Genomic DNA, 27,824 nt, shown 5'->3' with positions numbered 1-27,824 from the left:
TGGTTCTTTGGTTTATGCGTCCTTAGCTTGGGTGCAGTGGCTGGACTACTGGCTCTGATGTACTCAGACTGCAAGTCAACTAGTCATGCATGTTGGCAACATACAGGCCCAACTCCTTTGTTTCTTCAGCTGCTCCTAACTCCCTACTTTCTGCCATCTATCTGTTCATCCATCCACTCCTCCATATATCCAGCCTACCATCCTTTCTTTCATCTCTCAGTCTACTATCTACCCATCCACCCAAGTAACTATTTCTCCATCCATCCATCCATCCACCTACCATCCCACCTAATTATCCACCCATCCATCCAGCCAAATGCCTTGCCACCCACCCACCCATCTACTCATCCATCCACTCACCCATCCATTCATCCATCCATCCATTCATGCACTCATCCATCCAGTCATCCACTCACCCATCTATCCATTCACCCAACCATCTACTAGCCCATCTACCTTTGGTTCCACTAAAATATTTATCATTACCTCTCCATCCATCTGCCCATCCATCTACCCATTTTTTCATAGAGTCATTCAACATTAATGTAAAGAGTAGTATTGTAGTCAGGGGATAAGCAGAGAACAATTAGAATCAGGACATGGAGTTTATATTATTTTTTAATATCACTGGGAGTTCACACAAAAATGCAGGAAATCTATCTGAGACAACAAAGACATAGAATATTTAGTCAAAGGCCTAAATCCCACAGCAAAGTCCCACATGAGTCCAGATAAAAACCTAGAGCTCATGACAGTGTCTCCCAACTGGAGGTCCAGAGCCCACAAGAAGGACTACGCCAGTCTTTTATGGATCCATGCTGGGAAGGCCCAAAGGTCAGCGGTGGAAGCCAGAAAGTCCATGCCGGCAGAGTGAAGGAGCTGTACTTGTGGGATGAGGGTTCTATGCTGGAGCTGAGAAGTCACACTCACAACAAAGACCAGGGCTATCCTGAAAGCACCACAGCCATCCTCCGCGAACCGGAGGCTCCGAGCTCCTCTGACGACACACACAGTTGGGTATGTGTCAGCAAGCCAGCGTGACAAGTTCATCCTGGAGACCAAGTGGCACATGCCTTCCCCTCTGGAGCCAGGAAGCAATACTCCATGTGAGGACCATAGCTTCTTCCCAGGAGAACCAATGGCTCAAACAGCAACTCATAGGAGAACCCACAATGCTTCAATGCAACAACGCATTAACATCCCAATGTTTCAACACCTCCTTTCTTCTCCACCTATTTATCCAGGCAATTTTCCTCAGGTGGAGCATCTTCGCTCAATGCCATGCTGATGTAATCCAGCTGGTGTTAAGTTGACCACCAGTTCTTAATCCATAACAAGTAGTTATCATAACCTCAGTTCAGTGGTGGGTAGAATGGTTGTAGGCTGCAGTGTTATTCAGTATCACTATCCAAAAGGCAAAGAATAAGCAAGGCCTAGGAAAAGAGCTTACTCAGTTTTTGTTTTTCTCATCACCTTATTTTCTTCATAGTACTTAAGTCAATCTGTCACCTTATTTGTCTCTTTGTTCCCCCTCCTGATGAGAAATCAACTCTCAGGTCTTGTTTGACCTGTTCTGCAGTAAATTTCTAGAGAAGCATGTTGGTCTTGATTAATATTTGCTGAATGAATTGGCATTAAGTTTCTCATCTGCACTGCTAAAGCTTTTCTGGCTCCAAAGTTATGGTATGTGATCCTGGGTTCCTTCTGTGAGCTTTACCCAAAGCTTCTGATCAATCTATCTAATATATTGGAAAGAAAAGAAGAAGGGTCAAATAAAACTTGATTTAATATAATTTCTTTAAATTTACTATTATTATTTGAACTGTTTATATTTTGAAAGTATAAAATATAACTGTTTAATAGCATTTTAAATATAACTGTTTAATAGCATTTTAAAAAATATTTCCTAATTTATTCAAATTTAAACAAATAAGCACCAACCAAAAATAATCTGAAAACAAATGATCTTAAAAATATAGAAAGAAAAGTGAGATTATGAGTTATAAATAACACAGGAGCTAGAAGTCAAATTGCAGGTTTACAAAGACTAAAGTGTTTTTTCACAGGTCAGAAAAGTGATAAGGGGGCTGGGAATTTAGCTCAGCGGCATAAGTGCCTGCCTTGCAAGCGCATAGTTGTGAGTTCAATCCCTGGTACCGGTAAAAAAAAAAAAAAAACCAGGAAAAGTGATAAGGGTGATTACTATCACTCCCCTATCCAACAGTGGACTGGAAGTCCCACAGAATAGTGAGATAAGAAAAATAAATTGTAAGCATAGAGATTAGAAAGGAGGAAATAAAACTGTCATAATTTTCAGATAACAGGATGAGTATGTAGAAAAGCCAAAGAAGATAGTAAGTTATTAAAAATGAGGTTTAATTAGGTTCCTGGATGTCACATTAAAATAAAAAATTAGCTTGCAAAGTAGAAAATCTAATCATAGAGAATTTTCAATGTACAAGAAAATATGAAATATCTTAGAATAAACTGAATAAAAGGTACTTATAATCCCAACGTGGAAAGTCACAAAACTGTAAGGGGAGATATACACGAAGACTAACAAAGTGGAGAGACATACTATGTTCATGGATTAGTACTGCGAATAAGTCAGTGGACCCAGATCAACTTTTGAGACAAGATAATTGTAATTAAATCTCCACAAGGGATTTCATGGAGCTTGAAAAAATAATTCTTAATTATATTTGGGGCCAAGAAGTACTAGAATGCTTCTAAAGAAAAAGAGAAGAGAGAGTGCTACACATATCAGACAATTAATAAATCCTTAGTAAGTGAGATAGTGTTGTGATGTAGTGAGAAACACATTGATCATAGAGCAGAATCCAGCCCAGGAATAGCATGTATGTGAAATGATACTTCAGTATTTGACAGATGTGGAAAAAGTAAAATTCTGGATTCTTACCTCACACCATAGATAAATTATAAAAATTTTCAAAACTTTGAGAAAATACAGATAAATATTGTTTAAATATCGTGGTAGGAAAGACTTATTAAACAATTTCTTAAAATATGTCTTAAAGCTGGGCATACAGGCATACACCTGTAATCACAGCACTGAGGAGGCTGAGGCAGGAGGATTGTTGCAAGTTTCAAGACCAGCCTGGGCTACAAAGTGAGCTCAAGCCCAGCCTGAACTGCATAGTGAGACCCTATCTCAAAAACAAACAAACAAACAAACAAACACTTAAGCAAAAAGTGTTAATTATAAAAGATTGATGAATTTTGCTAATTTAAGAACTTTTGTTTATCAGAAGATACCTCAAAGAAAATGACAAGAATGCAAGGGATTATACTGAGAATATATTAAGCATTAATTTTAATAAAAAAGCATAAACAACTATAAAAGTATCAATAAGAAAAAAACGAACAAATATTTCTCAGTATCATTGCATCATACATAGACAATCATACAGAGATGTTTGACGTCATGGATAAAATGTAAATCAAGACCACATGAAGTTCTACATTACTCACAATTTATTAGCAAATATTAAAAAGTCAGACAATACCAAGTTATGGAGATGATGTAAATTCAGTTATCATACACATATTGATTTATTGATAGAAACTTAGGGAAACTGCTTCCAAAAACAATTTAACATTGTTCCCTAAAGTTGAATATATTCATGCTATCATCAAAGAATTTGACTTCTAGACACACCAAAGAGAAATGTTTACACATGTACAAGACTAGAAGAAAAAAAGTTCATTTCATGAAAGTACTGTTTACATTGTCAAGAACCTATCAATGACTCGTATGAGGAGCAATGAGAGGGCTGTTGAATAAGTTATGGTATGTTTATATAACAAAATAGTATAGTGATGCTGAAACAAATGATAGCAATGTGCAACATAACAGAATGGCTCTTGCCAATTAACTTCTTGTAAAGTTAAGAACAACATTACATACACACACACACGAACTTTTGGAATATACATAATACAATGAGAATCCAGTCCATCAAGCCATGTGTGGTGATGTATGCCCATAAGCCACCCCTCTGAGCAGCTGAGGCAAGAGGATTGCAAGTCTGAGTGCAACCCAGGTAATTTAGGGACTTAGGGAGATGTCTCAAAATAAAAAAGTAAGAAGAGTCTAGTGATGCAGCTCAATGAGAAGGCCCTGGGTTCAATCCACAAGACCAAAAGAAAACAAAGAACCAAAAAAATAATTGAGTCAAGTGTGTGGGAACATACCTGTAATCTCAGCACTCTAAGAGGCTAAGGAGGATCAAAAACTCCAGATGATGCTGGGAAAATTAGTGAGACTGTCTCAAGATGAAAAGTTCAAAAGGGCTGGGGATATAGCTATAATAACTAACAAAATGAAAGTATGTTGTGTGTGGATCACTAGTGTGTTTCAAGAACCTGTGATTATGAGTATTTCAATTCTCTATACTAGTGGCTAAATTAAAAGTAAAAAACCACTTTTAAATAAAAATTAGACTATGATAAGAGAAATAAGATTACGAATCAGAGGAAGCTTGAATCTGGTTCACAGGTTGAAGAAGTACAGAGGGACAGATCAAAGGTTTGGATGCCTGACTAAAAGCCAAAGAACGAAAGTTAGCAACAGGACAGCTCTAAGCAATAAATTAAAAAGACCTACCAGGAGAATGTCATTCTTTTTATAAATGTTCTCATGCATTTTAGAACTGTTCTCTGACACCAGTCAGCAAAACTAGTGAACAGTTTGGTGACTGTAAACAACTGTGGTTCCTTGCTTCTTAGGACAACTGAACTCTTCCATTGGCTCCAAAGACTTCCCTATGCTATCTTATTGCTACAAGGCATTAAACATGAAATAAGGTCTTGCTTGGCAGTTTGCCATGGAGAAGTGTTCTTTTACAAGCCCTGTAATCCTGTAATACTTGGAGCACCCCAGAGCTGGGTAATGCATTTCAGAGCACTGTGAGGTTAGGTCATTTCCAAGCAACAACATTTTTAAAAAAAATATTATTAGCATGTTATTGCAATTTCATTACTACAAATGCAAAAGCTGGCTCTCTTTTTTGGACACATTAAGGCCCAGGAAATAGTAATAACCTGTTAACCTTGTCCTGTGAACCATGCGCTGCTGTTCTGACACATAGGAGACACTTCCTGAATGCTTGCTGAAAACACCAGCATGGTTTTTCCAAATAACAATTTTGCAGACCCTGGATTTTAAGAGAAAAAAAGGTTGCATGAAATATTTTTCTTCAAGATTGTACTTTACATAGCCAATACTGATCTAGATGTATGAATATATTTGTGGAATGGGAGCTGAAATTTTCTAAAGAGGCTACATTTATATTTAAATGGTTTTAGGTTATTTAAATTTTACTACTGTACACCATGACCTTGTGAAGAGATGAAGTGCTGTCAGCTGAGAAGTCTAAGTTGTATTGAGTTTAGGCTTTTTTTTAAAACCAGGCTGTATGTGGTTCAGTATTTTTTGTGTGACTAATGGCTACAATATTTTAAATATGATTATCCTAGTTTTTATTAGTACATGTTTGTAGGACATATTTACATTCCAAGTGGATGCATGTAACACTTCTTAATTACTTTTTACATCCCCTTTCCCTCTTCTTGCCCTCTGTCTTAGTCACTTTCCTTTGAGAAAGATACATCTCCCTAATTCCTATTATCTTTTATTTTGTTCCTTATAACTTGGGTTTCTCGCATAAGAGAAACCATGTGATATTTAATTTTGTGCATCTGATTACAGTTAACATTGTGTTTCAAGATACATCCATTTCCCTACAAATGACTCAAGTTTTATCTTTCTTCATGGCAGAGTAGTACTTTATTGAGTGTAAATACCACCTTTTCTTTATCCATTCACCCATTGAAGCACATATAGGCCATTTCCAAGACTTAGCTATTATGAATTGTGGTGCTATAAATATAGATATGCATATATCACTATAATATGATGCCTTTAACTCTTTTGGGAAAACCCCTAAAAAGAGGAATAGTAGGGTAAAATGGAATTTCTAGTTTCAGTTTTTGTTTGTTTGTTTTTTAGGTCTTAAGACTGGGAATGAGAAGGCACTTAAATCTTTTGGGAAGTTTCCCCGCCTCATTGAAACTAGCAACTGAATCTTAAGGAAGATTTCTCCATTTCCTAGTTTGCCTCACTGATGACCCTATCACTTTCTGTTGGCTGTAAAAGACTGGCATAACAACTTCATAGGTAAGAATCTAGTTCCCCCTGTTAATTTAAATTTGTCTTTCCGGGCTGGGGGTTTAGCTCAGCGGCATAAGCACCTGCCTTGCAAGCAGGCGGTCGTGAGTTCCATCCCCGGTACCGATAAAAATGAAAAAGACAAAAAAAAAAAAAAAAAAAATTTGTCTTTCCAGGGCATGGTCTGTGGTGTTGGCTACAAATAAGACATTACCCTATTCAGTATTAACATTATTATTGGGCTTGGCATATGGCCTACTGGTAGAGTGCTTGCCTAGCATGACTAAAGCTCTGGATTCAATCTTACAAGTACTTAAAAATTTTTTTGGGGGGGCTGGGGATTTAGTTCAGTGGCATAAGCACCTGCCTTGCAAATGCATGGTCATGAGTTCGATCTCTGCTACTGGAAAAAAAAATTTTTTTTTCACTTCAGCAAGGATATGTCAAAACATTAGTTGAAATTTGAGAGTGTTTTTGGAAATTAAAGACACAGCCATTGTTTGTAGATCAGTCACTGTGGACACAGCTTCATTTAGTACATGTAGGATCTGAAGAGTCGGAAAAATACAGTACAGACACATACACATTTGTAACAGCCACTGACTGAGAAACTGGGAGAATAAGACAAAGTCCTTGAGAGGTGAAGGACCCACTCAGTTTCTAGCCACATTAGACTGGACTCTGCAGGTTTTGCAGGCCTAGCTGGGCCATGTCCAGAGACCTTCTTTCAATCCAGGGAACTGGACTGTGTAGGTGAATACCAGCACACTGGTGTGGCCCGAGGAGAGTTTAAGATTATTGCTCCCAGTGGTTAAGTGCCCATCCAGCTTCCAGCCACACTAGACTAGGCTTGGGAGGTTTCCTGGGCCCAACCAGACCATGCCCAGTGACCTTCTTCAATCAAGGGAGATGAGGGAACCTGAGGTGAGTTCCATCGCATCAGTGCTAGCCCAGGGAGAGCTTAGAACCACCACCCACAGTGGTTAGGAGCCGACCCAGCTTCCTGGAACACCAGAGGTGGCATGGGAGGTCCTGTGGGCCTGACTGGACCATGCTCAGCAACCTCCATTCAGTCCTAGGAGCTGACAGAATAGGAGGCGATTTCCAACATGCCCAGGGGAAGCTTTGGAACATCACTTGAAACACAGAAACATAGGAAAATGACAAAAGGAAAGACCCAGATGCAATCTCAAACCTCCAGCCCATCCCAAGAAAGCCTAGGAGCTATGTACATAAAAGAAAATATATGCCATACACCTGAAATACCTGAAATAATAGCAACTGAAATAAAGAAGCAAATCCGGGAAGCTTTAAAGGAATTCAAATTAGAAATAATCTCCCAGGTAAAAGATGAAATGATAAAAGTAATGAAAGAAATGCTAAACACATCTAAAGACACAGTTAAAAATTAGAGGAACAAAGCAAAAAAGATAGAATCCCTGTATGAACAATATAAGAAACAATCAGAATACATGAAGCAGATTCAAAGAGACATACAGAAAATCAAAAATTTCATTGAAAGTTGTCACAAATGCCTCCACAAAAGTAAAGATAGAATTTCAGACCTCGAAGACAAGATTGCAGTTAGTGAACAGGAAAGGAAAGATCTTTTAAAAATAACAAGGAATCAGGAAATAACAATTCAACAGCTGTAAGATGATGCAAAGAAAAACAACGTAAGATTGATAGGGATAAATGAAAAAGAAGGGGACAATATAAAGAATGTCAAGAGGATATTTAGAGAAGTAATAGCTGAAAATTTCCCAAATATGAGAATGGAAACTGACATCAGGATCAGTGAAGACTATAGAACTCCAAATAGCCATAACCAATATAAAACTACACCCAGACATATAATAATCACCAACCCAGAAATCCAACATAAGAATAGAATATTAAAAGCTGTCAGAGAGAAAAGACAGGTCACTTATAAAGGAAAACCTATCAGAATGACAGCAGATTTCTCAATACAAACAATGAAGTCAAGAAGAATATGGAGTAAAGTATTTCAGATCTTAAACAAAAATGACTTCCAATCCAGACTGATGTACCCTGCAAAACTGTCCTTTAAAATGGATGGAGAAATAAGATACTTCCACACCAAAGAACAGCTGAAGAATTTCATGATCACCAAACCAACCCTGCAAAGAATACTGAAAGACATTCTAGATACACATAGGAAAAACCACTAATCAATGCATACAATTAAACAGAATGGAAAGATAAAGATGCAAAAGCAGAAAGATAACATGGCAAGAATAAATCAATATATAAAAGTAATAAACATTAATGTAAATGGTCTCAATTCCCCAATTAAAAGAAACAGACTGGCAGAATGGGTCAAGAAACAACATCCAACCATATGCTGTCTACAAGAAACCCATCTAACCCAAAAGGAAACTCACAAACTGAAAATCAAAGGATGAAAAACAATACTTCATGCAACAGGAACCCCCAAAAAGCAGGGATAGCTATTTGAATGTCAACCTCAAACCAAGAATGATCTGAAGAGATAAAGAAGGTCACTACATACTACTTAGGGGAAAACTTCAAGAGGAAGAGATAACAATCTTAAATATATATGCATCAAATTCCAGAGCAGCCAGCTATATAAAACAAGTATTAATAGAAATCAAAAATAAAATAAGCAATAACAATTATAATAGGAGACCTTAACACACCGTTGACACCAAGGGACAGATCAATAAGACAAAAAACCAGCAAAGAAATAACAGAACTGAATCACACCTGTGAACAAATGAACTTGATAAGACACATACAGCGTGTTCCATCCAACAACATCAGAATACACATTCTTCTCGGCAGTACATGGGACATTCTCTAAAACAGATCATATATTAGCCCACAGAACATATTTAAGTAAGTGCAAAAGAATTATCCCATGCATGTTATCAGATGATAGCACCATGAAACTAGAAATTAATGATAAAAGAAACTGCAACCCCCCCCCAAAAAAAATACATGGAAATTGAATAATACACTCTTGAGCAATCAGTGCATCACAGGGGAAATTAAAGAAGAAATTAAACAATAGCTACAAGCAAACAAAAATATAAATACAACTTATCAGAATCTGTGGGATGCAATGAAAGCAGTCCTCAGAGGAAAATTTATTGAACTGAGTTCCCACATTAGGAAAACAGAACGAAAACAAATAAACGACCTGATGCTACACCTCAAACATCTAGAAAAAGAAGAGCAATTCAAGCCTAAAGCCAAAAGAAGGGAGGAAATTATAAAAATCAGAGCAGAAATTAATGCAATACAGACTAAGAAAACAATCCAAAGAATCAATGAATCAAAGAGTTGGTTCTTTGAAAGAATAAATAAAATTGATAAGCCCCTAGCCAATGTAACTTTAAAAAGTTAAGAAAAAGCTCAAATTCATGCAATAAGGAATGAAAAAGTGAAATCACTACAGACTCTGTGGAAATACAGAAGATCATCAACACCTATTTCAAAAACCTCTACTCGCATAGGTTTGGTAACACAAAAGAAATGGACAGATTCCTAGAAGCATATGAAGTACCAAAGCTGGGTCAAGAAGATGTAAAACTGCTGAATAACCCAAATTCTATTAATGAAATTGAAAATGTAATTAAGTCCTTACCTACAAAGAAGAGCCCAGGCCCAGATGGGTTCACTGCAGAATTCTACAAGAAATACAAAGAAGACCTAATGCCGACACTCCTCAAACTATTCAATGAAATTGAAAGGGAAGTAATCCTTCCTAAGTCATTCCTGGAAGCAAATATTACTCTTGTACCAAAACCTGAGAAAGACCCAACTAAAAAAGAGAACTACAGACCAATCTCCCTAGTGAACACAGATGCAAAATCCTCAATAAAATATTGGCAAATAGGATGCAGCAAATCATCAAGAAGATTATACACCATGACCAAGTGGGATTCATCCCAGGAATGCAAGGATGGTTCAACATACGTAAATCAATAAATGTAATCCAGCATATCAATAAAGCCAAAAGTAAGAATCGCATGATCATTTCTATAGATGCAGAAAAAGCCTTCGATAAGGTCCAACATTCATTCATGATAAGAACTTTACAGAAAATCGGAATAGATGGTCTTTACCTCAATATAATAAAGGCCATCTATGACAAACCAAGAGCCAGCATCATATTAAATGGCCAAAACTTGAATGCCTTTACCTTAAAATCAGGCACAAGACAAGGATGTCTCCTATCACTGCTCCTATTCAACACAGTACTGGAAATAACTAGCCAGAGCAATTAGACAAGAGAGAGAAATAAAAGGAGTAAAGATAGGAAAAGAGGAAGTTAAATTATCATCATTGGTAAATGACATGATAATCTGCATAAAAGACCCCCAAAACTCCATGGAAGTCCCCTAGATATAATAAATAAATTCAGCAGTGTAGCTGGATACAAAGTCAATACTCAAAAGCAATAGCATTTCTATACACTAACAACAAAATCACAGAGAGAGAAATAAGAGAGGCCACACCCTTCACACTAACATCCAAAAAAAAAAAAATGAAATACTTAGGAATTAATCACACGAAAAAAATAAAAGATCTAATCAGGGAAAACTATAATACCCTGAAAAAGAAATCAAAGAGGATCTCAGAAAATGGAAAGACATCCCTTGTTCATGGATAGGAAGAATAAAAATTGTGAAAATGGCCATTCTCCCAAAACTTTTATGCAGGTTCAATGAAATTCCAATGAAAATACCATCAACATATCTCATAGATCTAGAGAAATCACTCCTAAAATTCATCTGGAACCAGAAGAGACCTAGAATAGCAAAGGCAATTCTAAGCAGCAAAGGCAAGGCAGGAGGTATCACAATCCCTGACTTGAAGTTATACTACAAAGCTACTGTAATAAAATCAGCACGGTACTGGAATAAAAACAGATCTGAAAATCAATGGAATAGATTAGAAGTTACAACCACAACTACAAACCCATTCAACCACCTTATCTTTGATAAAGGGGGCAAATATATTTACTAGAAGAACAACAGTCCCTTTAATAAATGGTGTTGGAAAAACTGGCTCTCCATATGCCAAAAAATTAAAACTAGACCCAGGCCTATCACCATGTACTAAATTAAAATCTAAATGGATCAAAGATCTGAATATTAAAACAGAAACACTAAATCTGTTGGAAGACAAATTAGGTAAAAATCTTGAAGACATAGGGGTCGGTAGAGAATTCATGAACAGGAATCAAACTGCACAGGAAATACTTCCCAGAATCAATAACTGGGATCATGTCTTATTAAAAAGTTTTTGCATGTCAAAAGAAATCTCCAGCATAGTGAAAAGAAAATCCACAAACTGGGAAAAAATTTTCGTGAACTGTTCCTCAGACAAAGGACTTCTAAAACATACAAAGAACTAAAAAAAATCAGACCCCCAAAATTCAAAGACCCAATCCAAAAATGGGCATCTGAGATGAATACACACTTCTCAGATGAAGAACTACAAATGGCAAATAAATAATGAAAAAATGTTCAGCATCACTAGTCATTAGAGAAATGCAAATTAAAACCACACTGAGATTTCATCTCACTCCAGAAAGAATGGCCAGGATCAAGAAAACTACCAACAACAAATGCTGAGAGGCTGTGGGGAAAAAGGAACTCTCCTGCACTGTTGGTGGGAGTGTAGACTGGTGCAACCATTGTGGAGGTCAGTCTGGAGATTTGTTAGAAAGCTGGGATTGGAGGTCCCATTTGATCCAGCTATTCCACTTCTAGGCATATTCCCAGAAGAACTGAAAACATCATACCACAGTGATATATGTGCACCCATGTTTATAGCACCACAATTTGTAATTGCCAGATTTTGGAAACAACCTAAGTGTCCATCAACTGAGGAATGGATAAAAAAAGTTGTGGTATTTTTATACAATGGAGTACTACTCAGCTATGAAGAATGATCACATTGAGATATTTATAAATAAATGGACGTAACTTGTGATCATACTCATAAGAGAAATAAACTCACATGTATAAATACCATATAGTCTCCTTAGTGTAAGAAATGATAGGGGCTAGGGATTTAGCTCAGTGGCATAAGTGCCTGCCTTGCAAGCAGGCAGTCGTAAGTTCGATCCCGGGTACCGATAAAAAGGAAAAAGACAAAAAAAAAAAAAAAGAAATGATAAGAGTATATAAGATTTTATGGTAATCGTGATTCCCCATTACATTGCTTTGAAGCCTTATAATGTTTTCATTCACTGGTTGGAATGGTTTTATTCTGTTTTGTTTGATTTTATGGTATGTGATGGCATGAACAGCTATTTTGAAGAAAACAAGACATTATGACAGCCATTGCTGATTTAATATCATCTTACTCTGAACTACTACCATGCTTTTGTTCTTCTGTTTCCATTGGTTCTATGTTGTATCTTATTGGATTTTAATATGTGTGATAGTATAAACAAATTTTTTATGGAAAAGGAGATAATATAGTAGCCATTGTTAATTTTCTGTTGTTTCTGAATTCCCTGTAATACTTTCATTCTCTTGAATGGTTTTATACTATTTTATTATGTTTGATATTATTGTATGTGAAGGTAAGCTCAACTATTTCAAAAAAAGAGACATTATGGCAGCTACTGTTAATATCTGGTTGTCTTGTGGTGAAGTACTGTGTTGCTTACATTGTTCTGTTCTGATCTGCTTTGTTCCATCCTCTTTTGTTCTTAATCTCTTTAAAATAAAAAAGACCGAGTCCTCTTATATAAATGACTATCTTGTTAAAATGACAAATTCTCCAAATCAATTTGATGTACACATTGAATTTGTTTGCCAAAAGATAGTCGCATGAACAAATGCTGGCCATATGAGAGACTAATGGGAAAATGAGAGAAATAATTAAGCCCTGTGGGACAAGGTTAGACCTCTCCCATAAGGGTTAGCTAGCTATCAGTAGCTGCTATTCATAAGAATATATCAGCAGAAAGAAAAAGTCCCTTTCTCTGTCCTAAGGTGCCTAAGGCTATTTTATTAAAAAGAGAAAAAAATGCCCATATACTCTAGCAAGTCATAAGCAAGTCCATGCATAGATAAATTCATATTTTCCTAATTAAGGTTATTTACATTTTAAAAAATCTGGGCCATTCCTCCCCTTGTGGCTACTTGTTCTTTGATTAACTCCACACTACACTATTTCAGTTTTTCTTTTTGGCCATTTCAACACATCTGTGTTCATTTTCCCCTAAATTAATTTGCTTGCTGGTTGCCGGTTTCTAAGTGTGAAGTCATTTCACGTGTTCATCTGTGTAGGCACAGCCGACAGCAAGCAGACACACTGTTGACTTGATCTGACTTGCCGGCTCTGACGCAGGAAAGCATGAACAGACTTCTCCACCCCAAGCTCCCTGGGGTGGGGCGTGGTGGGATGGGGTCAAAGGTGCTCCTCCCCCCCTACCTAAGGCTTCCCCATCCTCCACTCCAAATTTTGGCCACCTGAGCCTCACCTATTTCTACTCCTTCCATTCTCTGTGGTCTGGAAAACAGGGAATTGAGTCAAAACAAGTAACTTATCTAACCAGCACATTCTGGGAAACTGTGTTACTGTCATCTCTTCACATTGGCACTCTTCTATCTGCTGCAGATATAAGCAGATCAGTATGGATAAGGCAGTGAGCAGTTACTTGGAACTCCATGATAAATTACAATGATCAAGGGCTGGCCGGTTTTTTCTTCTGCTAAACTGTTAACTGTATTTCTTCTTTAAAACGCCATGAACTATAAAATACATACAATAAATGACAAATTTAAATGTATTTTGATGATTTTTGACACCTATGTTGCAAAACCGCTAACATGGCAAACATTTCATTAACTTCAAATCAATTTCCTGGTAGTATGGCCAGTTTGTTCCTTTAATCTGAAAGCTTCCTTGGTTTTGAGGGAATCTGACCTCAACTAGAAGCCCAGGGTTTCACATGGGATCACTAGTAGTATTCAATAAGTTTACAGTACTCTGCTCCAAAGTCACCTTTTCCTTGGTGGGCCGGGGAAACCAACAAGACTTCTGATTCATGCTAGTCCTGGGGTGCACACTCGGTCTCTGATAAGAGGCAGTAAATCTGCCCGCTGCTTGTTTATAATGAGTCATGCCAGAAGTCAGGCACTTCCTTTCTTTTTTCCCTCTCTCTCTCTCATGTCATGGTTAGGCAAGAATCAGAGGCAGATACACTCCCATTCAAAGTGCAGTCATCCTTAAAGTGTCCAGTAACTGCAGCGTGGCTAGCTTAGGACTCCTGACTCAATGGGGCCCCCTACCGATGAGGCCAGGAGTGCCTCTTTTGGACTTGCGTTTGTGTCTTTCCCACCTCTAGGGGAGGGAGATGGTGGTGAGTTACAGATTCGGAAGAGGAATGGGAAGCAGCTGCTGACTTCTCAGTGCATCCTTGCATCCGGTCCGCCCCACTCCCACCCATTCTATTAGTGACAGTGTGTCGTGAGTCACAACTTTTAGCCTATGCCCACACCGGAGCAATTAACCACATAATTGCCTCAAGGATGAACCTTCCCCGAGCTGCAAGCCACCCTCATGGTAGAGCTCTGGGCTACAGGCCAACAGTCTTCAGTTGCATGAATTGTTAAGGTCCAGGTTGAAAAAGTCCAAGTTCAATTCTTTTAGCCAATGACTTCTTGGCCCTGATTTAAAATTCCTATACACAAGTCCTGATGGGAGCATAGAGATGTTTTAACTAGAATTAATGTCATGATCAAGTCAACATAAAGCAGATTTATCTGTTTCAATGCACTAAAGCAAAGTGCTCTGTTTTGAGAACAAATCACCATAGCAACTTGGCTGCCCCAGTTACAGTACGACCAAAATAAAAATCCTTTGGAAGTTTTGGGATTGGCTAGTAAGAGTTGCTGAACATCAACTTTCAGTTTCCAGGTGACATTAGCCAGCACATATTTTGATTTCATAAACCACTGAAAGGGATGCTTTAAATTATAATAAAATTATGAATCCAAGTTGCAAACAGAGGGGTTCTTGGCCTTGCCTTAGCCAGCTTAAACACACACAGACCTCACTGCCAAAGAGCACCACTGCATTGTTAAAACTTCAGAAAGGGGCTCGTTGTTATTTACTGTGGCCTACCAGTTCTGTTCCAAGTAGGGATTACACATGGTAACATAACACACTGGTCTTTAAGAAGCAGCAGATCAATATGCAAACAGGCTTTCTGTAGGTGTGAGAGGAAGAAAAGCAAAAAATACTTTTATTTTTTCCTCCACCTCCAGATCCTTCAACACCCAGTTTGGGTCTGAATTATTTCTTCTCTCCCAGGAATCTTTCTTCTCCCAGTCTGCTCTTTTATCTGGCTCCTCAACTGACAAAATCACCTTTGACCTGCTGTTTGTCCTGTTCTTTCCCTCCTTCCTCTGACTTCTCCCTGAGGCTGGGTTGCAGCCCAGGCTCTTAGCCACCATCCGGGGAGGCCGGGCTTTCTTCGTGGCACCCTAAGCCACAGCATTTGGATTAGTGGACACTCATGTTGAGGTGACCCCGAGGAAGCCTCTCCTGCCTTTTACTCTGGTTGCTGTGGGAGTCCGTCCTCCTGCTCTTCTTCCTTTTATTGTTTCCTCCACCTTCCCAGCTGAAGGTAGGCATTTTTAAAAGTTCTATCTGTGGCTCCTTTCATTAAAAAAAAATCTCGACCATTTATTTTTTGGAGGCTTTTAACTCTTTTTTCAGTTCAGATGTCTACTACATATTCTGTTGTGACCGTCCCCTGACCCTTGATTGTCTCAAATCAATTCGATTAAACTCTGCTTTTCCTTTTTCGACCCCCAATCCTCCCAAAACAAAAGAACAAACAAAACAAAACAAAAAACTGGGTTCTTTTCCAAAATATTTTTGTAAAATAATCTCATCACTTCTTGAATCCACACCTAAAATCTGGGCATTACTGAGCGTCTCTTAGGCATCTATTTCCTTTGCCAGATTGCCTTTCTTGGCTGCTGTTCTAATTTATATTTTTTCCATTTTCAAAGTCATCTTCCTAGTTCTGTCTCCCATTACAGGTTGCTTATATCAATACAGTGGCCTCACAAGTGGGTATTCCTGCCAATCCTTCTTCCTGCCAGTAAGGAATGGTGGGTAAAAGAGGAGAAATAATCTGCATTTATTTTCATTCCTTATTCTCTTGGAGTCTTTTAGTCTTCTATCTGTAAAGATAACAAATACCAGTACCTGCCTGCCACACTGTATGTGCTCAATTAGCATTAGCTCCTTTCTATTATAAATTCAGACTTCTTTGGTCACATCTTAGCCTCACTTTTCAATGGAAATAAGAACCCCTCAATTTGGCATGGTGGTGCCCACCTGTAATCCTATCACTCTGGGAGGCTGAGGCAGGAACAGGTTAAGGGCCCAGCCTGGACAATTTAGTGACTTGGATCCTATCTCAGAATAAAAAACAAGGGTTGTGGATGTAGCTTAATGTGAAGGCTCTGGGTTTTATCTCCAGGACCTCACACACAGGCCCTCATTCCAGCCCTTGAGCACCTCCAACAATATGGCTTTAGTGTGTTGCTTCCCTTTCACTGTTCATGACTCTTTTAAAGTCCATTATTCTATTTCCTACTGTTTCTTCACAGACCCGATGAACTTGGCTGTATTGCAACACTTTTGTCTGCTGACATCCTTGCTCTTAAAACTCATTTTAAATTCTTTCTCTGCTCCAAGGCCACTCACTCCCAATAGGACCTCTTCCTCTGACTTCCAAGCACTCACATTTCTCCTGTGGTATTTTTGTGCTTCTTTTTACTCATTTTCTGCCTTTGACTTCCCTTCAGTGCAGGATTGAGTGTCCCTTCATGGTAAAGGACCATTACAGCACTAAACCCAGCCACAGCTCTGTACGTTATGTGATAAGTGCCTGACACTGAAAAGAGACCTACTCAGTTACGCTTTCCTGATTCTACTAAACCATCTTCACCCAGCCTCTGTTGGGTGCAAAAATAAAGCTGCACAGGGAGCTGAATCTGTTTCTCAGTGAAAGGCATTCTCCAACACCAAATTCTGCATCTCAAAATTGCATGAAAGGTTTCAAATATGCTGTGATGCCATTAGACTCAATGTACTACTTTCATGAATCAATCCTAGGTTACCGCTTTGAAATCACAAGGGGATTTTGTTTACCTTCCAGCTCTGAGAGTTGTGTTCTTCTCATATATAGATACTTTGATCACACAAATAGATCCCTGGGAATATCTCAAAGTTCTTTTCATTCATCAATGAGTCTCTTTAACATTGACAGTCAATGGCTTCGCAGAAAAGGAACTCAGATAAAATACTGACAATATACTAGTACCTTAAAGTTCTTCATAGTTATTAAAGTTAACATATATGCAAACAACATATATTTATAAATATATATATAACACACATATAATTTCCTTTTGTACTTTACAAGGTTTAATTTCGGGATGTATAAGGTTGGAAATAGGTTTTATCATTAAACTATAGGCATCATGGGAGTTTACATTGGCAATACTATCACAAAATATAATTTTCAAAAACTAAAATCATACCTCATAAAAAAGAAGCCAAAAATTGTAACTGAATTAATGAGGAAATCTGGAAGTTTAAGAGTGGTTGGAAAGAAAGCCAAAGGCCTGCAGATTTAGTTGAATTGTCACAGGAATAGAGAAATAAATGTGCCCCCAAATGCCAAATAATAAAAGGGTGTACCTGGACAAGAATCCTTTGTACTGTCATATTTTTCTACAAGTTAACCTCCACTTTATCATTGAAAACAGCCTTTCTCATCAGCCAGCAGAAGGTACAGTGCAGTTTCCCACACTCTGCCCCGCCCCAACCTTTCACTAGGGACTCTGCATCCACTTGGGTTTCAACATATAGGTCCACCATCTACCATCAAGTGACTCTGTGCAAATCACTTAAATCTCTCTGCTTTTCAGTTTCATCACTGTAACAGAGGATTAAATAATAAATAAGCTTTATTGTGAGGATTACATGAAATAATGCACAAGTGCTCAATAAATGTGAGTCATAGCATCACTACTAAAGGAGGGTCATTAGCCTGTCAGTCTTTATTTATACATTAGAACATTCTGAGAAATAATGTTTTACATCTTATTAAAAAGGGATACAGATCTCACTTTAAAGCAGACACACAATCATTAAATCATTGAAAGGAGCCAATTCATAAATAATTAAGCTTAAGAAATGATAAGTCGCAGAGGTGTCAAGGGACAATTCACTTCTTCCAATTTTGATGTTAATGAAATGAAAATGTACCTGGTGGTAGTAGTAGACAATTAACTTTGTTAACATGGCCCAGGATTTGAACTTGACACACTCATTACGTATCCATAAATGAGAATTTTCCAAAGAATAGGTTTCTTTTTTTCTTAAGGAGACATGCTATGGAAGGGAAAATAAGCAAAAGGAAATATGTTGATGCCTTAGAAGGCGGGTTAGCAGCAAGTCAAACAGCAGAAGTAAAGGTTCAAGAGGTATTTCAGCCTTAATCATTTATTCTGCATAATTAAAAAGAAAATAATTAAATACTCTCTGAATTGTAAATATTTACCAATACATTACTGATAACATATACTCTCCCACTACACACTATTATATTTACTTTGTCCTGAAGATGGGAAGAAAAATATTGAATATATATTTCAATTAAATTCATACACACTTGTTATAGATAGACACATTTCACTTTTGTCTTCCTCCCAAGCCCACTGTGGCTTACACATCTATAAATTAAAAAAAAGACAAAACAAAACAAAACAGCATCGTGATACAGGCCACCAAAAATCTGTTGATAAAAAAGATAATTAAGTACAAAATTCAGAATCAGACAGGAAATAGCTATAAACCAAAACAGAAAGTCAAATAATAAAGAATAACAATTCATGTCTAAGCTTGACTACATTTTAATCCACTAAAACCCGAGAATTTTCTTAAAGTGTAGGTTTTAAAGGGGACTTGTCCAGATGAAAACTGAACACCAAAAAATAATTTCCCTAAAGAAGTTCTCTGATCCAAAGGAAAAATCAAATCATGCTTGAAAAACAAAACCAATAGTACTTGTCTTCCTCCAACTACTTCTTCAGATTTGCTTCATGGAAGGATTTCCTGCATCATTTATCAGGACATTTATTAGTTCTATAATGTTATTGCAATATGACCAAATCTGGACTTAATCATCCGTCTTAAAGGGTTGATGAATGTGGCGATTTTTTCCAATCTTTATGAACTGGGAGTTTAAACTGCATATTGAAAGCACTCAAAGATGTGTAGACAAATGGTCTATTAAGTGTCACATTTTAAGAAACAGGCAGCGCCTAAAGAACAATATTGATGACCACTCTAGATCGTCGTGTATAATTTTAAAGACTTATTAAAAGAAACACCATGGTTTAACAAAATGATTTCTCAGATGTTAAAATTTTTATGCAAAAAAATGTGTAAAATTGGCTGGGTTTTGTGACACATGCTATAATCCCAGCACTCTGGGAGGCTGAAGCCTGGGCAACTTGCTGACTTATTGAGACCTCACCTCAAAATAATATATAAAAAGGGCTGGGGACACAGTCAGGGTGAAGGCCTTGGGTTCAATCCCCAGCACCCCAAAAACCAAACCGAGATGACAAAAAAAGCAAAACCGATATAGAACAATTTCGATTTATCATTTAAAAAGGACTTTTAAAAAGCCATGCACAAGTTCATCAGTAAACTGGATATTTACTGCTTTGAAAGCAAAGTTAGCAAAATGTTAGAAAAGAAAGTTATCATTCTGTAAGATATGCATCTCTAGTTCCTTTACTAAACAATCTTAGACTGTAAAAATTCATTAAAAGTTCGACAAAAATAAGTAGTTATGGATGTAAGAAAAGCTATCCACAACTGGAAAGACACTGAAATATACTTATTTAGTTGGAAAAGAAAGTGGCAGTAAGAATCCTTTACCTCTACTATCTTAGAGAGTTCACTTGAAATCGATTGTAATTCAAATACATACAAGACAGTGCACCTATCTTCATGTCCAGTAGGCATAGCAGCAACTGGCAGATTTTGAGAACTGAGGGATGTTAGAAATAATACATTTAAAAGTGTTATCTATGTTTTACTAGATAACAAAGACTATTTAAAAGGGGATATTTGAGAAGTGCTTAGTTTTGAAAACTATACTATGACTGCAACTCTCGTTGCAGAATGTGGTGCTAAAATTTTTTAATGTAATGAAACAGCAGTAGAAGGCAAGTGGAAATATACAAGAAAAAAAAAAAAAAAAAAAAAAGAAAACGAAGGAAAAAGGAATTACATACCGTAAGCAGAAATGCTAGACTAGGGTGAAGGAACATAATAATCATTGCTATTTGAAGTGGTATGTCTATTTAAGTGTACTATGATTGAACTAACATAATAATCATTACCATTTGAAGTGGTATGTCTATTTTAATATACTATGGTTGAACTCTTCAATAAACTATGAACTATGATTGAACTCAATAAGATAATATAACAGTGAGTGTTAATGTTCATATTGTAATCATTCAAAATTTTTGTATCCTATTCTAGAGGGCCTATGTTTTTTTACCTCTGGGACCAAATGAGCAGCCCAAACTTTGTTTTGCCTTCAACTAATTTTTCTTTGTCATTGTCCTTATTCTCCACAACACCTTGTAGCAGTGATGGTGAACCTTTTAGAGCTTTCAATGATACAAACAGCCCTTGGTGGAACCCACGCCATAGGCTCAGCACCAGTGCTACCAGGTTCTATCATAAACTATCTAGTTCTTGACACTCAATTCATTTTTTATTTTTGAATGAGGAATTAAACTCAGGACTTTGTATTTGCCAGGTAGGCCCTGTGCCACGGAGCTATATCCCCAGCCCAATTCATTCTTGCAGTATCCTTATATACAGTTTTAAACATCTCAAATTTTGTTTTGCAGTGCTAGGGACTTGAGTCCAAGACCATGTGCACACTGGGCAAGCAATATACACTGAGCTCCATTCTCAGCATTGGAGTTCAACATCCATGTATCCCCAGTAATACTCTTATTACAGTTGGCCCTCCCTATCTATGGGCTCTAGATCCATGGGTTTACCACCAATTCAGGACTGAAAATATCTGGGTAAAAAGCTGCATCTGTATTGAGCATGTACAGATGTCTTCTTGTCATTATTCCTTATGCGTAACAGTGTAACAACTACTTACATAGACTTTACATTGTATTAGGTATAAGTCATCTAGAGATGATTTAAAGTATACAGGAGGATATGTGTTGGTTATTATACTATGACATTTTATATAAGGGACTTGAGCATCTACATATTTTGATACCATGGGAGGGCCCTGGAATCAATCCTTCATGGATACTGACAGACAACTACACTGTTAAGTACCAATATAAATCAAGATGCCAATATGAGAGGGCCAGTTACAGTGCTTTTGTTAAAACTGAAGACAATTTGTTTTACAAGGTCCACTGTCTCAGTAGTGTGTGCGACAAACTACAAAATAGCTGACACTGATGAAACACTAAACTATGTGATACAGCAAGCAGAATTCATGTCTACATCAAAATTTGAGGTAGAAAATTTACTGCTCATTACTCAATATATGACAGCTAAGTTAAAGTATCAAAGTTAAAAAACTGCACAAAGATGCTATGAATGTCCTATATGTACACTTCAGTAAAAAGCCAATTTAAATCAATCAGGAGCTTTAAAATGAGATTAATTTATGGACTTTTATATATATATTTTTTCTGAATTTTTATATATTCCGTGTGCTTATCTTCCATTTATCTGCAAGTCTTCTATCTCAACACAAAGGAAAGATAAGAAAATCTTTAAAGTTTTATGGGTCACTTGTTTACTTGTGTCTGAGTCCCTCACAGGGAGGCAAAGAAGATGATATGTTGCCAGAATGGGGCTTGGACTCATGAAAAGCCAGGAAAAGAGATCTTGTGAGACTGTAACTAGTCCTTTAGGCCTAGAACTCTTTGAGACGTAGGGGGCTGAACATTGGTAAAAGCAGAAATTTAAGGGCTCCTTCACCTACACCACCAAGTTTTGTGAACCAGTAATTCATTTCATTTGTAATAAAGGGACATGGAGATGCTTTTGGACAACCAAGTTGTAATACGTTTCCTATGACTTATACTAGGGTGAGCCTAGTCAGTTTTAGAGGTGACGGTCTCTCCTTGCTTCAAAACAGTCTTCAGGAAACACTTGCAGAAAGCACTGCCTGATCTTGACGCACCTCATTTAAAAATGGACTTCTGTAAGTCTGCCAGGGACACTGTAGGGTGGGCAGAGAGTTAAGCAACAGTTAAAAAGATGCCTAAACACAATGTGCAGAGAGGAAGCGTGGCTTCTGGTCCACCAACCTCGGAGTGCAGATCACTAAAAGCATTGGAGAAGTATGAATCACTGAACAAATAATTAATAATGACTTATATGGCTGGCAGAGAACAGTTGGGGAAAGCAGTCAGCAATGAGCAAACAGCGACCACTGTTCACTTTTTCACTTTCCCTTTAGACACCACTTCTGCGTAAGTGGTGTGAATGAAGTCATAAAGCTGCTTAGCATTTGCGGCATGGCCCAGAATACTTGTGAGCTTGTCTTGTGAGAGGGTTGCTAATTCTGCAATGTTCTTAACATGGTTCATCAAGGAGTGACAGTTTTTGGCATTTACCCCTGGCATTTTTAACAAGAAGTCTTGGGGACCAGGATTATACTTTTCTGACTCAGGCAGGGCTTCAGAATCTGCTGTAATGGCCATGGCTGTGGCGGCATCAGGCTGTGGCTTGTTTTGTTTGAGTTCTTCAAACAACTCTGCTGTTGCATGAGGGGAAGGGCACCAAAGAAGGCGGAGTCTGGGGAAGTGAAGCGTGAGAAGAGTGAGTTTGGAACTGATGTCACTGCTGGAAATCTCCTGAAATAAGGCACCTCGGGCTGTGAGAGAGAAGGGCTTATTGGGGTCAAACTCGATCAGAAGCACAGGGCGCTTGTAATAGCGAGACATGGAGATGCACTGGCTGTACAGGCGGCCGTTATTCAGAGAGCCGATCAAGTCACTGATGCTCTTGCGCTCCACACACATTTCTGGTGTCAGGATATAATCTCCAACCTCTAATGTCACAGGTTCAATGTCAATGCCCCGGCGATGGATCAGAGATGGGAGCTCGCTTCGGAATTCACGCATGTCCACAACTATGCTTTGCTGTGTTCCATTCTGTTCCTGGCCGCCTATTAAAAAAGTATTATTTTGAGTCTTGTCACTGGGAAAGAAGTTCCAAAGATAAAAATACAATAAAGCTTAAAATCGATATTTCTGTTGTTAACCTCTGATGGATGGATATATAACACTGTATCTTTCAAAAATCATTTATAGGGAAAGCAAAAGGAAATTACATCTGCTTAAACTAAATAGAAGTAATAAGAAAGTTAGAATCCATTTGTATTTCTCTACATGCAAATGTATGGAAATGTACAAAACATTTGTTTTGCATTGTCTTCTGTGGTTCCACACTATTACACTGACCATATCTGTGTTGACCACTGTACTTTTTGGTTTTAGGACAGAGACTCATACACAGTAGGTGCTTATCATGCTCACTCAGCAAATTGCCTGAGGTGCTGTAATCATTTCATTGAGTTCAGAGATGGGAAACCAGGAACACAGTTTCTCATACTCGAATATGCAGAGAAATCATGCAGGATTGTGTTAGAAAGCAGACTCTGAATTCAACAGGTTTGGAGTATAAGGAACACATCAATAAGTCCGAGGTCTGACGAGTCTCAGGTCACATTTCTAGCAGTGTCATGTGATGCTAATACGGCTGATTGAAGGCGGACACTTTCAAATATCAAGGGTAGTTGTAGGCAGAATTTGGGCTTTCAAAGATGCTCATGCCCCAATCCTTGCAATATGTAAATATTACTTGACATGAGGAGAGGGACTTTATGAATGTGGATACGCATTTTGAGATTAGATTACCCTGGATTTTCCAAGTAGGCCTCAGGGGAAAGTCACTATATCATTGGTTTTAAAGGTGGAGGAAGGGGCACTGAATCAAGGAATGCAGGTGGCTTCTACCTCTGGAAAAACTATGGAGAAGGAGTCTTCCTTGGGCCCATCAAAAGGAATACAGGTCTGCTGATACTTTGATGTTAGTCCAATGAAACCTATTTGGAATTCTATCCTTCTTGAAGAAACTGTCATATAATACTGTGTGTTATTTCAAGTCACCAAATTTGTAGTGATTTTTAACAGTGGCAGTAGGAATCTTATACAATGGCTTTGAGGACTGACCTAAAAAGGGCAGACTTCAAAGATTTCTGGGTGGTACCTACCTACTCAAATCTACTTTTCTTCATACTGCCTTACATTCTGTACTTCTTCACAAAGTATTACCAACTTATCTGAGCTGTTAAGAATCATCTTCAAAAGAGGCAGTTTCCTAAAGTATGACCCAAGTACCACTGTTTTGGTCAGAAGCCCTCTAAGGTGCTAACTCTAATTTACAACCACTGAATCAGAATTTCTATAGATGAGGCCTGTGAATCCACAGTTTTAAAAACATGTAAAGTTACTATTAAGTCTACAAAATTATAAGACCCGGTGCTCTAACTGTACTTAATCTCACCAATGATTACATCAACTCAATTATAGTGCCTTTCTCCTGCTGTGTGGCTGATACCAGTTGCTGACATGGAAAAACTGAAATTTGGGGAGTGGGAAAATGGTTACTTCTGGATCACAGTACACCTGGAATGTAGTAGATCTTGCTAGCATAGTGCAGTTTTATTATCACGCAGCATAGACAGGTCTAGATAGCTAAGATCAAGAGAAACACCAAGTAACAATGAACAACAAGTAAGAAAGAGTGGGAGTGTACATAACCCAGGAATCTCCCACATGTGTGTATACCTAAGAGGAGGACTAGAAGAAATAAAATTTCTTTTCCTCAATGGGTCCATTGGTTTCATTAGCATTTACCAAAGTTTCTTTGGAAAAGTACATTCTGAGTCCCAACCAATCAATTTTAAATCTACAAGAGGAAGATAACTCATTCTAAAATGGGGTACCTAGAACTCAACCCTACTATTTTACAAAAGACACAGCACTTTTGTCCTGGGGATGATACACAGTTAGTAAATGGCAGAGCTGAGGCTGGAGTTTGGGAGTAGATGTCCTCTCTATTTTTAAGTTGGGTAGGAAAAATCAATGTTCTGCAGAGTAACTGTGTAGCCTGCCAGCTTCTCTTAGTGGTAACAGGCTTCTGGCCTAGGGCAGGACTCACCAGCTTTGCGGGTGTCAGCAGCAGCCTGTGTTGACGCTGTGCCTCTTGCTAAGTCCAGGTTGGTTTCATCTCTGCCTTCTCTTTCTTCAGGGACAACCATGCTAGCCTTTTCCCTGTGTGAGAAAATGTTTTCAACTTTTTAGGAGGGTTAACTTCAAAATTATGAATTTTAATCTTTTGAAAAGTGTAATACTTGAAATGTTCTACATGGCTATAGTGGTAAAGAGAATATAAAAAATAAATACATGTACATATGTAAAGATAAGTGACAAGTATTGGAGGCAGAAATAATTTCTTGCTAAATTGCTAAAGTGCCCATGGTGGGCTCAAATTTGTAATCTTTCTGCCTCAGCTTCCCACAGTGCTAGGATTACAGGTATGAGCCACCATGCCCAGCTACTCATGTATTTATTTAAAAATATTTAGAGCACTCTTGTGTGCTGTGTCTGGACCATATAACAATTCCTATTTTCTTTCTTTCTTTTTTTTTTTTTTTTGTCTTTTTCATTTTTATCAGTACTGGGGATCGAACTCACGACTGTCTGCTTGCAAGGCAGGTGCTTATGCCGCTGAGCTAAATCCCCAGCCCCTAACAGTTCCTATTTTCAAGGTAGTTCAGTATCTTATACATTATAGATTTTAGAAGACCAAGTAATGGTAACTAAGATTTGCAATTTAAAGCTACATCATGATGAGCTCCTAAGTAATAAAACTGTTATTACCACTATGTTTTTCTTATAATGAAGTAATCTCATGCCCTAATTATCCAGGATTATACTAAAAATTGAAAATAAGCTTTCTCCTTTTTTTTAAGTACTAAAGATTGAAACCAGGGTTTTTTACATGGTAGCCAAATGTTCTAGCCCTGAGCTATAGGCCAAGCTTTTAAAATTTTTTTAAATTTAATTTTTAAGCTGCTCAAGCCGGCCTTGAACTTGTGAGATTCCTGCCTTAGCCTCTGGAGTACCTGGGTTACAGGAATGTGACACCACATGTAGCCTGAAGATAGGCTATCAAATGATTTTGCAATGGTTTCTGTTTCTAAGAAATATACTCCAGAAATGAAACTGGAACTAGTAATTCAATTTTTCAGAAAATATAAATATTTGATTCTTTGCCTTTACCAATTAGCATAATCATTCAAGTTATTTTATGTAACAAATACAAAATAACTTAAAAAAATCAGATTTCTATTTCTCCTTAATCCAAAGTACTGAGGTTTCTTATTTTTGCTTTAATGTTTTCAGTATCTCCATACCCTGCATCACATTACGATGTAGCAAGGAGGTGCTGTATCACAAGTCTTTTCAAAGGACATGACTTCAAGCCTTGGTAACTGATTTTGTGATGATAGTTTTTAATAGTAAAATTAAAAAAAAACCCTTTGAAAATCAGTGACTTTCAAAATAATAGTGCTGAGGGTCTTAGAACTAATTTTTCTGCAAAAACAACTTTTCATCACCAATACTTAGTGTGCAACCTTATTTTCCTTTTATAATCTGTAATATACTGACCTTTAATTCACCTAAATACTCTGTTCTCCACCAATTCATCCCTTTCTGGTTATCTAAAATGATAGTGCAGTGTTTGCTCTGATATCACCTCCTGAGGTCTTGGCAAAACATCTCATTCTTACATTCAACTTTCTTCAAGCACAGGAATGGTGCAAATGCTCTTTTAGCAACAAACTTCAAATGTTGTTTTGCTTTTCAAAACAAACACCTCTAAATTACCCACATTTTCTGGAAAATTAAGTACCTGAAATTCTAAATAGTACAACCACCTGCCTGCTGTGTAAAACGGAAGATCTTATGGTATTTATAGTAAACAGGCAATCACTGTGAGGGTTTAGGAAAAATCATACCAGAGCTTGGCTAGAATTACATAACCTGGACTGGAAATAGTGTTTTGGCTGAAATGGGGACGAGAGTCCATGATCCCAGTTCTGCTGAGTGAGGTTTCCAAATGTGCAGGGCTTATCCACATGCTGCTATTTCTTTTTTGATATACAGAATAATTTATATAAAACAGGAGCAGCATGAGGTCCACAACACTTTACCACTATCTACTCAAGTACCTTTTCCTACATTGGGCTCCCTGATGTACCAGGAAAGATGCAGATGCATAAGGAAAGCATAAATATAAAACCTACTCCTTCAGATGACGCCCTCCACACAGGCTAACACCTGCTTTGGCTGTAACACTGTGCAGGGAAAGGGTTAGCTCAGCAAGTCTGAGTTGCTCAAGCTACACATTTCCAAGAAAGGCCTGGCTTTTTGGGTCTGACTCATGG

General features: G+C 37.7%; 1 protein-coding gene and 2 long non-coding RNA genes across 3 annotated transcripts in view; 1 reads left to right on the top strand and 2 right to left on the bottom strand.

The window, feature by feature from the left end:
- The window catches only part of LOC134470726 (uncharacterized), a 59,145-nt gene that overhangs the window by 24,644 nt on the left and 6,677 nt on the right, over nucleotides 1-27,824 (top strand). Inside the window, exon 4 of the long non-coding RNA XR_010039852.1 lies at nucleotides 6,032-6,199. This is a non-coding gene — a long non-coding RNA (uncharacterized LOC134470726). The remainder of the gene's footprint in view (nucleotides 1-6,031; nucleotides 6,200-27,824) is intronic.
- Nucleotides 601-6,047, bottom strand: LOC134470727 (uncharacterized). Its single transcript, XR_010039853.1, has 2 exons — nucleotides 5,065-6,047; nucleotides 601-1,739 (listed from the first exon to the last, which is right to left on the bottom strand). It is a non-coding gene; the product is annotated as an uncharacterized LOC134470727 (long non-coding RNA).
- Nucleotides 18,178-27,824, bottom strand: part of Ercc4 (ERCC excision repair 4, endonuclease catalytic subunit) — a 29,817-nt gene continuing 20,170 nt past the window's right edge. The window contains exons 10-11 of the mRNA XM_003477764.5: nucleotides 25,532-25,644; nucleotides 18,178-23,474 (exon numbers count right to left, since the gene is read on the bottom strand). Coding sequence (XP_003477812.1) covers nucleotides 22,741-23,474; nucleotides 25,532-25,644 — 847 coding nt within the window. The 3' untranslated portion in view covers nucleotides 18,178-22,740. The remainder of the gene's footprint in view (nucleotides 23,475-25,531; nucleotides 25,645-27,824) is intronic.

This window comes from Cavia porcellus, unplaced genomic scaffold (assembly GCF_034190915.1).
Source record: "Cavia porcellus strain 051 isolate PalLab524CR breed Dunkin Hartley unplaced genomic scaffold, mCavPor4.1 scaffold_16, whole genome shotgun sequence".
NCBI lineage: Eukaryota > Metazoa > Chordata > Mammalia > Rodentia > Caviidae > Cavia > Cavia porcellus.
Note: the sequence above shows the minus strand (reverse complement) of the source record. Positions and strands in the feature narration are given on the sequence as shown.